We start from the raw sequence: 12,669 nt of genomic DNA on the forward strand, positions 1-12,669 counted from the left end.
AGAGAGAGATCATGTGTAGGGGCGCAGAGAGAGAGAGTGGGTGAGGTGCAGAGAGAAAGAATGGGGGGGGGGGGAGGGGAGGCAGAGAGAGAGGTGAGGAGAGGCACAGTGTGGAGACTATGGGGGGAGTTGCAGAGAGAGAGAGAGAGAGAGTAGGGTTAGAGAAACAGAGTGGGGGAGGGGCAGAGAGAGCAGGGAAGGCACAGAGAGAAGGGGTGGGGGTGAGGGGCAGCGAAATATGGAGAGTGGTGTGGGAGAGGGAAGGGAGGGCCAGAGAGAGTGCAGGGGGAGGGCACAGAGAGAGTGCAGGGTAGGGTGCAGAGAGAGTGCAGGGGGAGGAGGTGCAGAGAAGGAGAGTCGGAGGGTAGGGCCAGCGAGAGTGTGACAGTGTTGGGGAGGGCACGGAGATGGAGGAAAGGGGAAGTGAGGTACAGAGAAGGGGGGGGGGGGGGAAGAGAGGTGAGACTGGGTGGGGTAATATGCAGAGAGAGTGGTAGTGAGGCACAGGGGAGGGAGTGGGGGTGAGGCACAGTGAGAAGTGATCGGGGTGAGGATCGGAGAGAGAGAGAGAGAGAGAGAGGCACACAGAGAGAGTGGTAGTGAGGAGCATTGAGATAGCGAGAGAGTGTTGGTGATTATCACAGAGTGAGAGAGTGTGGGAAGGCAGAGAGAGTCGGGAAGGTAGAGAGAAAGAGAGAGAGAGAGCGGGGGGAACAGAGAGAATGGGGGGAGGAGGCAGAGAAAGAGTGTGTGTGGGGAGGCAGAAAGAGAGAGAGAGAGAGAAAGAGAGAGAGAGAGAGAGAGAGAGAGAGAGAGAGAGAAAAAAAAAAAGAGAGGCACAGCTGTGTGTGGGGGGGGGGGGGGGGGAGTGGTGGTGGTGGTGAGGAAGAGGAATAGGGGAGAGAGAGAGTGTGAGGGTTGGGGAGAGGCAGAGGAAAAAAGAGAGTGAGAGATGGGGAAGGCACACAGAGAGAGGAGAGGGTGGGGGAGTACAGAGAGGGAGGTTGAGAGGAGTAGGAATAGAGTGTTAGGTTTGGAGGGGAGGGGGGGCGCAGAGAGTGAGGTTGAGGGAGCAACTGTGAGTGAGGTGGAAGAGAGAAGAGTGAGGGGGAATGAAGGAGAGAGGTGGTAGGGGTGGTGCTGCATTAGAGGCAGGGATAGTTTGCAAGGAGAGGAGGGTATGGAAGGAGAGGGAAGGGGAGAGAGGTGGAAGAAGAGCAAGATGGGGAGAGATGGAGTGGTCGGGTATAGAGGATGGAATTGAGGTGTTTTTGGATCTAATTACTTTTCAGTTTTTTTTGTTTGTTTGTTTTTTGTATGCAGAATCGAGGCTCGTGAAAGAGCTAACATTTATCACACAAACAAATCAAACAGACAAACAAAATATATAAAAAGAGGGAGCGGTCGACAAGATGGGGAGAGAAGGAGAAGCACACAAACACAACATTTGAGAGCAGGGACATCGGGAGATGTGTGGGAGGGAGAGGGCTTGGGGGGAGGAGGCGTGGGAAGGGGGTGGGAGAAGTATAAAACACAAGGACACCAAGGACTTCCAGGAAAGAAGTTGGTATTTCAAAAAAGTGTATTTGGGGTGAAATTAGCGGGGGTAGAAAAGATCAAGGTTTTGGATGGGGGAAGATAAGAGATGGTGGTGAACAGCTGTTTTAAAGACCTGGAGGGTGGAGTGGGATTGAAGAGAGTGAGGGAGTTTGTTCCAGAGGTGGGAGAAAAGAGGAATGAAAGAGTGAATGTGAGCAGAGAGTCTTGATTTTGGCAGTTTAACCATAAGAGGGTTGCAGGCAGATCTTGTGCGACCTGTAGGAATATTTGGGGGACACTGCCCAGAGAGAGCTGGGGGGCGGGGTGGGGGGGCAAGGCCGGAGAGGAGTCGGTAGAAGACGGAAAGACCACCAACCTAGTGATCTATGGCCAGTGGTAAATCAGGTCAAAATATTCCTTCTGTTTTGCTGCCACCTCACATGCCTTCTGTAGCAAGTTTGACATTCATAATCTAGAAGATAAAGGAGATCCACTTTTTTTTTCTCACGACAACGAGCCATGAATATTCCCAGCCATTGCACTTAATTATTTGATAGATTTGGGGTTTAATTTTGAGCTATCATTGTTTGTACTTAATATGTTGAAATGATTGTTTCAGTTTCTTGCTGAACATAATATCTGCTGTTTGTTCTTCAAGGGGCTCTCCATGATTTGGAGGAGGCCGTGTCACGGTGGGATCATGAGAAGGAAGGTGATGCTTCTGGACTCTCGGCGAATCAAATGGAAATGCGTCCTGCAACAACGCCGACTACTTCCCACGCTGGGGTTCGAACCAGTGGGGCTACAATTCCCACAGGTTACCCTGAGAGTTTAGAAACTACAGGAGGAAAAGTATTTTTACCACCAAGAGGCTCTGGCTCAAAAGTTGGTGGGACATTTGGGAGCAGGGGAAAGGCTTTGCCTCATCTCCGTACGGTGCTTGCTCGAGCCCAGGAACTGGCTGACGAAAAGCTGAGGCTCACCACGGGGTTGGCGGAGCTAGCCGAGACTCGCAGCCGCAAGCTGGACGTATGACTTTTGTGTTTTATATTTTAATTTTATTTTCCACATCACACCGTTAATTCTTCTTGTATGAACTGATTTTCTGCAAGAAATGCAATATATACATCATTACTTCGCCACAGCTTCGATACTCATTGCAATATACAATAAACAGAAAAATACCCACAACCTCACAGCTATGATATTTTGCAGCTTTTGGGGGCGGGTTTGATTTTGAATGTTTTTCTGCCCTTTGCTCTCAGGCACAGGCGCGTTCGTGCGAGGGTGGCAGCATTTCTAGTTCTGGATCTATAGCCTGCACTGGAGGGACAGGGGCTCGTGGCGCCGAAAGCCCATCGAGCGAACGCATTGGGAAACGTTCGCGCCGCGGAGCCATCCGGAGTGACGATGGAGCCGGCCTGGAAAATGGAAGGACTATGGCAAATGGTGACTGCCTCGATCGGCTCGGAGACGACGAGAGCAGCGGCCCTCCCAGCAAAAGCAAGAAGGCTCGTGGCACAGGTGAACACTCTTTGGGAGCAATACTTGTGAGCTGTTTAATTAGTTACTTGATTGAAAAGACTCCACTTGTCGTCAAACGTAAGAAAATACAATGTTACGTGCTCTCCAGTGCATGCAGCTGGAGCTTGTGTAAGAGCTCGCATACGGTCGGAGACACTCCTGGGAGGGTAGGCCAGGCTGGGGCTCATCCTCCTTAGAAACTGTAGGCTTCTTGAAGAAGGCACTCAGGGTGGACTGAGAATGGTTCTAATGGTTGATGGACTCAAACCCAAGCTCCAACCAATATCAACCTGATGTTCACACACCTTATCACCTGCATTTTCCATCCATGCTGATGCTTTTCCTTACCCGTTTGGCCACATTATTAGCACTATCACTCCAAGGACTTTGTTTTCAGACATTATGGGTCAAAAATGCTTGCAAAAACACGTGAAAACAAGGCCAAAGTAGTTACCACAGCAAAGTAAATGCGATTCTGCAGGAAGTGTTCAAAACTGGTGGAGTCGTATACTGATTGTCACAGCGTTGGTTGGTTGACGCATGGCCCAAATGCGTGTATGTTCTCTCACGGAACTTTTGAACCATTTTATAGATTTAAATCAACTTTTTTTTGTTATATAGTAAAAAACAAAATTCCTTTATTTCCCAAACTTCATAAGATTTTGTCTGAGTCTCCGTGCGACTTCTTCATTGGCTCCAATTATTCCCAACTTCATGTGGGGTTAGATCATAATCCTTTTGGTCAAAGTCTCTGACCAATCAGGTGATCGGGTCTGACATTTGACGAAAGGAGATTTAGGTGGAAATTTGTAATTGGTTCAGGGTGGTGGCGATAACTCGCCTTTGGAGTCAGTCCGCATAAACGAACATGAAGACTAGAGAACTGTCTATGAAAGAAAAGCAAACAGTTTTGAAGCTGAAATAAACAAATAATTCAATTGGAACCATAGCACAAAAATTTGGCATAGCAAATGCAACAATTTGGAATATATTGAAAAAGAAAGAAACCACTGGTGTTCTTAGCATTGCTGCCTCTGGAACTGGCTCACTCATATTATTGATGATGTAACTAATGATGGCAGCAGCAGAATAATTTTTTGAAGTGTACAGAAATATTTTGTCTGCCTTTCTACAAGAAAATGCCTCCAAACACATTGAGCAGCACTTCACAATGCAGCAAGACAATGACCCAAAACACACTGCCTACACAACGGAGTAGTTCATTAGGTAAAAAAGTAGAAGGTTTTAGACTGGCCAAGTCAATCTCCAGATTAAAATCCAATGGAGCATTCATTTAACTTGCTGAAGAGGAGGCTAAAGTCAGAGACCCCCTGATACAAACAACAACTGAAAATGGCTGCAGTAAAGGTTTGGTAAAGCATCTCAAAGGAAGATACCAAGAGTTTGGTGATGTCAGTGGGTCACAGGCTCAATACAGTTATTGCATGCAAGGGATATGCAACCAAATACGAACTATCTTACTACTTTAAGTTAGTGTTCCAATACTTATGGTACTCTTGCCTCGTATTCATATTATGATCTCAAATCCAAATTTCTTGAGTATATAGCCGCTCGTCAAAACTCTGCCGCTCGTCTTGTCTGTAAGGCGAAGAAGTCTGACCATGTTACTCCGCTTCTTGAATCTTTACACTGGCTGCCTGTCTCTGCTCGTGTGCAATACAAAATTTTCACACTATGTTATAAATCATTGTGTGGAACGGGACCTCACTATCTCTCCGATTTGCTCACTCTCTATGAACCTCGGCGACGGCTTCGTTCAAGCGACGACTCTATGACCTTAGAGCCGCCACGCACCAGCACCAAGTCGTTTGGCGAGAAATCCTTTTCCTTTGCTGCACCTCTGCTCTGGAATGACTTGCCTTCCTCTGTTCGACATGTTGACTCTCTTCCTGCCTTTAAAACCTCCCTCAAAACCTATCTGTTTCACAAGTCTTTTAAAGTCTAAGTCCTGTTTTCCCTTTGGTTTGAGGTGGGACAGAGATCGAGAGTATGTCTGTGTACATGTGCGTGGGAGGGAGGGGAGGAGGAGGGGGAGTACACATCTGTGGGTTTTGAATGGGGAGGGAGAGGAATAGGGCAAGATGAAGGTGTGTCTGTGTGTGTGTATGTTTGTGTATGTGTGTGCGGTGTGTGCGCGTTCGCATGATAATGTAAAGCGCCATGAGGGTTCTGGAAAATCCCGTGAATTGTGAAACCATGAATAGCAGGGCATTCTTTCCATAGCGGGGGGGGGGGGGGGGGGGTATCTTCCCGAGTCGCGAACATCCGTGAATGCAGAGGACCAAACCGCTAATGACGAGGCAAAATCCGTGAATGGTGAGGCAAATCCCGAGAATGTCGACGATAATCTGTGATGGTCGATGAAAGTCATGGAAATGGCGAGGCAAATGTCGATGAAAATCAGTGTATTATTCATGCATGCCGTAGATGTTTTTTTTGCGTATGTACGTATGTCCAGCTGCTTTATGCATGGCTGGTGAAAGATGTGTTTTATAAATTTACCAAGCTAGCGGCTCATAATTTATTTATTTTTGCACCCCTGAAAAACCGTGATTTGGCGGAACATGGCCGCGAATAGAAAAAAAACCCTCGAATTTGTGACACTTTTCCGCGAATAGAGAAACGTACTCACCACGAATTATCACCCGCGAATACTCTGAACCTGAGAATTGTGTGTGTGTGTGTGTGTGTGTGTGTGTGTGTGTGTGTGTGTGTGTGTGTGTGTGTGTGTGTGTGTGTGTGTGTGTGTGTGTGTGTGTGTGTGTGTGTGTTTTTGTATACTGAATCGAGGCTCGTGAAAGAGCTAACATTTACTTCACAAACAAATCAACCAGACAAACAAAACACACAAAAAGAGGGAGTGGAAAACAAGATGGGGAGAGAAGGGGAAGCACACAAACACAACATTTGAGAGCAGGGAGATGTGTGGAAGGGAGAGGGCTTGGGGGGAGGAGGCGTGGGAAGGGGGGGGGGTGGAGGGAGAAGTATAAAACACAAGGACACCAAGGACTTCCAGGACAGAAGTTGGTATTTCAAAAAAGTGGAATTGGGGTGAAATTAGCGGGGGTAGAAAAGATCAAGGTTTTGGATGGGGGAAGATAAGAGATGGTGGTGAACAGCAGTTTTAAAGACCTGGAGGGTGGAGTGGGATTGAAGAGAGTGAGGGAGTTTGTTCCAGAGGCGGGAGAAGAGAGGAATGAAGGAGTAAAGGTGAGCAGAGAGTCTTGATTTTGGCAGTTTGACCATAAGAGGGTTGCAGGCAGATCTTGTGCGACCTGTAGGAATATTTGCGGGACAGAGCCCAGAGAGAGCTGGGGGGGCAAGGCCAGAGAGGAGTCGGTAGAAGATGGAAAGACCACCAACCTGCCTGCGGTGAGTGAGTGAGAGGCCCTTGGAGTTAGCTTCATCGCGGGAGATTCCAATGATTCTGAATGCTTTGGTTTCAACAGCGTGAAGACGAGCTAGGTGTGAGGCAGGAGCACCAGTCCAGAGGGGAGAGCAGTATTCCATTGAGCTGCGGATGAAAGCCTTGTATGTGGTGAGGAGCTCAGGTGTGCCAAGGAAGGACTTTGCACGACGTGTTACTTACAAAGGGACCAAATTATAGAGAAAATAAAAGAATAAACTGGAATAAAGCAATGGAACTTACAATGATGGGACTGAGCGAATGGATGAAAGAACAAATTGATAAACATAAAGTACCAAACACACGAATGGCTTTATGGTTGGAGGAGGTAGAGAAACATGTGAAAAGGAGAGTTGTTGATTTGAAAAGAAAAGTTCGAATCAATAATCCGAAGGCAATTTTAAACAATCCAGAGACACGTGATTGCTTAAGGCAGCTTCAAACACAATATGTTATTGTTCCAATTGACAAAGCAAATAATAATATTGCATTTGTATGTAAAACATTCTACATTCAAACACTTTTGGAAGAATTGGGCTTAGACACGGGAATTTCAAAGACCTACAAAATAAGTAACGAGAACAAAACAGACTTGATACAACACCATACAAATCACTCAACGGTGAGAAGACTGCTAGTTCCGGATAAACACCATAAATTACCATTCATTTACTGGATCCCAAAAATGCACAAACACCCTTGTAAGATGAGGTTCATCATCGCAAGTAGAGAATGTAGTTTGAAACCTTTGTCGGGCAGTATTACAGCGGAAATGAAACTAATCTATAAATGCTTAAAAAACTACCATGAAAAAGTGAAGTTTTATTCTGGTATTAAGAAATTCTGGATCATTGACAATTCCAAACCGGTAATCGACAGTGTCCACAACATTAATAACAAGGGTAAAGCAAAATGTCTTTCAACCTTTGATTTTTCCACATTGTACACAAACATTAACATGACAAGCTGGTAACCGCATTGGACAGAGCAATAGATAAAGCATTTGCAGGAGGTAATAAAGTATACATTAATGTATATCAAAACAGAGCACACTGGTCTGTAAAGGATAATCAATATTCATGTAGTTTTTCAAAAAGTAAACTCAAAGAAAGTGTTCGATTTCTGCTAAACAACAGTTTCTTTACATTTGGCAACAAGATACTCCAGCAGACAGTGGGCATACCCATGGGTTCTGATCCGGCCTCTTTCTTTGCAAATTTGTTTCTGCACATGTACGAGTTTGATTGGGTCCAAAACATGTGCAGGAATAAATTAACAACTGCACGAAGATGCGGAAACATCTTCAGGTTCATTGATGATTTGTTGGCAATTAATGATGGATTTATATTTGAGCAGCTTCATGATGATATATATCCAAAAGAACTTGAATTAAAAAGGAAAACCAAACTTCCACTTCAGTTTCCTTTTTAGAATTACAAATTGACATCCATAATAATAAATTTCACACCAAATTATTTGATAAACGAGATGCATTTCCATTCCACATTGTCCGAATGCCTTTCTTTGACAGCAACATTCCCAAAAAGCTATTTTATGGTACGGTTGCAGGTGAAATAATTAGGACTGTGAGAGCAACCACACACAACTCTGAACTGATCAATAAATTACAACAACTAGTCAGACGTATGCTAGCACAGGGAGCTGCAGTTGATAGATTAAAACAAGTTTTCTTTAAAATCACAAAACGATACCAAATCGAATTAGTGAAATACAATACGACTAGTAAAAATATTATTCATGAGATCTTTATGTAAATACAGTACAATATATTAATTAAATATACTACAAATCAATGTTGCTAAGAATCAGTGGTTGCTAGGATACGGCAGCATGCCAAAAACCGTTATATATGACAAGTTTGAACATTCTAAGTGTACAATATAATATTATATTACAGTACAATATAATCCAAGTACAGTACAATATAATGTTATTCATGAGATCTTTATTCATGAGATCATGAACCCTGGTGTTGGGCTAGCGGCTAGGGTGCTGGCTTAGGATCCCAGGATCCTGGGTTCGAATCCCGGTCGATCGCTGAATTAACGCCAGTGGGGTTGACTCAGCCTATCATCCTTCCGAAATCGGCTAATTGAGTACCAGTTCACTGGTAATTCCCTGTTTGTCGCTAAAGGCGGCAAAAAGGGTTGGCGTCAGGAAGGGCATCCGGCCGTAAAACATTGCTTCAAAAAGGGGACCAAAAAACAACAACAACCACGGTTCCCGAAAAAGGCCAACCCCCGCTAGCGGGGAAAAATGGCCTCTAAAGGTGGTTTATGAGATCTTTATGTAAATACAGTACAATATAATAATTAAATGTACTACAAATTAATGTTGCTAGGAATCGGTGGTTGCTAGGATACGGCAGCATGCCAAAAACCGTTATAAATGACAGTTTGACCATTCGAAATAGAGCTTGATCGAGAGGTAGGTGGTGTGGTCATGCTGTTTGGTCGATTGATGTGTTGAAGGGTAAGATGTGAATGATTTAATGACATTATCATATTATAGAATGTGTAAGGAAAGTTATGAATATATGATAACACATTAAATCCTATTGCAAGTAAAGTTGGGATAAGTGAGGTTGCATTGATGGGTTGACCGACTGCCTGGACGCAACTGAGGTTGTGGATCCACTGATTTACCATCAATTGATGTGGATCCATGATCGAGGTTGTGGATCTGCCGTTAGGAGAGGTCCTGGGCTGAAAGGATCAAAACCTCGAGGAAGAACGGTTCCCAGCTGAGGATCCATGCAGTCGGGAAACTAGTCAGTTGCTTACGGGTTAAGGTTCTTGCTTTAGGTGGGGAAACTATGTTTGAGGTTTACAATTTACATAAAGTTGAATATGGGATGTTGTAAAATTAACATCATTTACAGCAATCCTTTAAATTATTTAAGTTTAGGAACAACCGATACTGTACAATTAATTAAGTGTGTGTGTGTGTGTGTGTGTGTGTGTGTGTGTGTGTGTGTGTGTGTGTGTGTGTGTGTGTGTGTGTGTGTGTGTGTGTGTGTGTGATAGAATTGTAAGGAACAGAAATGAAAAAACGAGATGTGTGTGTGTGTGTGCGTGCGTGTGTACATACAAATAGAATATGTGAAGTGGCTGTTTACTGGCTGTTGATATTTGAGCAGGTGAATGCATAAATATGTGATTTGTTCCATGTCCTTTAGCACATTATCTTTTTTTAAATTTAACTATCCTTGTATGGAAAAATGACTGTGCAAGGTGCATGCCTGCATAAAAATGGGATCCAGCATATTATGCTTTGGTTTACATGTTCTTGTTTTCCTCTCTTAACCTCTGGCTCAATTGTAGTATCAAGCGGCACAACATCTGGGAAGAAGAAGAAGAAGCGGGCTGGCAGAGCTGGAGGCAAAGGCAGTGGTGACTTGGGAATGGCCATGCCAGCGGGTGCTTCTCCACCTCCAGGCTTGGACCTATCGATGGTCGATCCTGATGAACCCACGTACTGTCTATGCAATCAAGTATCCTACGGTGACATGATCGGCTGTGACAATGTTGCCTGTGCCATCGAGTGGTTCCACTTTGGTTGTGTGGGCCTTAGCCATAAGCCAAAAGGAAAATGGTACTGTCCACATTGTCGGGGGCACAACGAGCGCACAATGGACCGCGCACTTCTGGAGAGGGCTCGGAAAGAGAGGGGCTGTGCCAGGTAGTTGGAAAATTAAATGACGGGATGAGAGTTGGATTTGGCATCGCAACCCACCAAACAACTGATCCATACCATTTTGGTTTTGGCACTGTTAGCTTGATGATAACTTTGGCTCATCAAGGATCGGGTGGCCTGCAGGACAGAAGAGGTAACCCATTTACATTTGAACTGTCGGCGATCGTTTCAACTCGGATTGGACGATGAAAGTTTGGACATTGTGTGGTTCCAGAGCAGGCTTTTGGCACTCTTACAATTTGAATACTTCTAGAAAGTCACGACAGTAATTACATGTAAATTCGAGTGAAATTTGGTTACCTCTTATCATTTTCTTGCCATTTTACAAAGATGTTGTATCTGCCAGGAAAGTCAGCCGTGCTATTTTTTTTCGGTTCGAAGGCAATGCGGTTCGAAATCCGCTAACGTGGAGCAAGGTGGTATCTCAGGAACCGTTTTGCCATGGGAACCTGAAAATGAGCATGCCTTCTTTTCTCTGTGGATTTTCCACACCAAATATCAAGATAATCGGAAGAGGTCAGTGGAAAAAAACATTGCAAGATATTTGATAAAATCGATATGGAATGGCCTACTGGCATTGCTGGCGATAACCCCATTTTGTAGTTTAGATGGTCTTTCCAGTTTGAAGTGCCTATTGGGAATCTTGTTGCATTCGGGAGCAGGTCTCGTGACACGCGGTCAACGAAAGTGGTGGCTTTAACCATCCTCAAGTTGTGCTGCTGCTGTCAACTCACGGTCCATTTACATCAGCTGGCTGACCTGCTTTGTGTGTGGTTGCATTTGATGTAGTTTGATACCTGGCCAAACAACAGCTTTGGTTACATCCTATCCAGGCGGTGTTTCATGCACATTATTTGCAAAAGACCACAAGTCGCTGCATACAATGTATCAAAACCTTGCGTCTTCACATGTTGATCGGAGATTGCCCTGGTTCTTAATGAGTGCCTAATGAGTGCCAAAGAAACTTCGGCACTTAGGGAGGAAGAAAAAACGAAAAGTGAGAATTGTACGCACGGTTCCGTCTTGTTTCAAATTGTGTCCAATAACATCTTGGGTATCCATAAAATTGCTCAAAAGCTTTACAGACAAATGCCCCATCACACTTCTATAGCCCGGAACGCTCCTCGTTTAGGCCTGGATTGATCGGCAAGTGAATTGATCGAGAACCGTCAGCATCGCAGACGTAGTAGCATCGTTCTCGTTCCTTTACAAAGACGCTTGACTTGTCGCAATGTGTCGGAAGTGTTCAAATCTATGGGTTTAAAGCTCATTTGAGTTTCTCTGACACTTTATGACCCTCTCATTTTTCACGAATGATTTTTCTAGGAGCAGAGCATTTTCTATCCCTGGGATCGATAGCAGCCATACTTATTGTGTATGTGAAAGGGTGTTCTTTTTGACAACCTCCCCCTCTGCCCTCCACCCCTTCCCCCCCCGCCCCCCCCACTTCATCTGTACCCCTTTCTTTTAAAAAAAAAGTCATTCCCTCCCCATATAAGTCGTCGTATGATGATGGCCCCTACCTAGTTCTCATCCTATTTTCAGAACCTCTCAAAAACACTACTTTTAACCACTGTACTCAAACTAAAGGTCTTTTCTGCCTGTTCCTCAGTTTGATCAGTTCAATTCCAAAGCTTTTCTTTTTTTTCTTCATAAATCTATTGATCTCTGAGGGAACGTCTTCGGTTGAAAATTATTTAAAAGGTGCAGTGAAAGCATTGCATTTTGGGAAACTAATATAAAAACCAACCCCACTTGTTTAAGGTATATGAGTGGATACATGCGTATACTGTAGGTTTGAACGAACATCCAAAAAAATGCTTAAATTCATTTCCCTAAACGCAGGAGAAACGATGAGGATTTCGCTCGTGCTCGAGGTTCGCGTCTTTCCATGCTTTAGTTGGACTGGTTATACACGTCCTAATGGTGGTGATGCCACTAAATCCATTATAAAAACTAAACCAGCTCTCGTCGAAACCGTGTACACGTGAAATTGCAACAGTTGTCTACCAAGCTTGGTTCTTGTACATTTTTGTATCATGAAGCCGTTTATTATTTTTTGCCTTCGTGCGTGTTGCTGTACATATGTGCAAACCCTTTGTCGCTTTAGTATCGCCTTTTGTGTTATAGTTTATAGCATTTTATATCCGAGTATTTAAGTGTTTTTTTTAAAGGCTGTATCATATACCTTTTCTAACAGTTTTGGAATATTAGCTTTTTGAAAACTATGGAAGTGTGACGTTGACTATTTCAACTTTGTAAATTCAAAGTTTATGGAAGTCTTTAAATAGTATTAAAGTGTATAAATGAATTTGCTGTTTATTTCTTCTTTTCATTTGCATAAAAATGCACCGTCACCAGATGCGTTGTGGCAATTCGATATTTTTGTCGTCGATTGGCTCGGCCTACCTGCAGTGACTCGATTGTGTAGTCGATACATTTTGATCCAAAAGGTTTGCAGG

At 44.1% G+C, this 12,669-nt stretch overlaps 1 protein-coding gene across 1 annotated transcript; it reads left to right on the top strand.

The window, feature by feature from the left end:
* Positions 1–2,147: 2,147 nt before the first annotated feature.
* On the top strand, positions 2,148–12,518 carry LOC137424744 (inhibitor of growth protein 1). The gene is made up of 3 exons (XM_078769488.1): positions 2,148–2,568; positions 2,805–3,063; positions 9,835–12,518. Exons 1-3 carry the CDS (start codon positions 2,281–2,283, stop codon positions 10,194–10,196), a joined length of 909 nt encoding a protein of 302 aa, XP_078625614.1. The 5' UTR covers positions 2,148–2,280; the 3' UTR covers positions 10,197–12,518.
* The last annotated feature ends 151 nt before the right edge of the window (positions 12,519–12,669 follow it).

Source organism: Myxine glutinosa, unplaced genomic scaffold, assembly GCF_964187855.1.
Source record: "Myxine glutinosa unplaced genomic scaffold, kmMyxGlut1.1 SCAFFOLD_2778, whole genome shotgun sequence".
NCBI lineage: Eukaryota > Metazoa > Chordata > Myxini > Myxiniformes > Myxinidae > Myxine > Myxine glutinosa.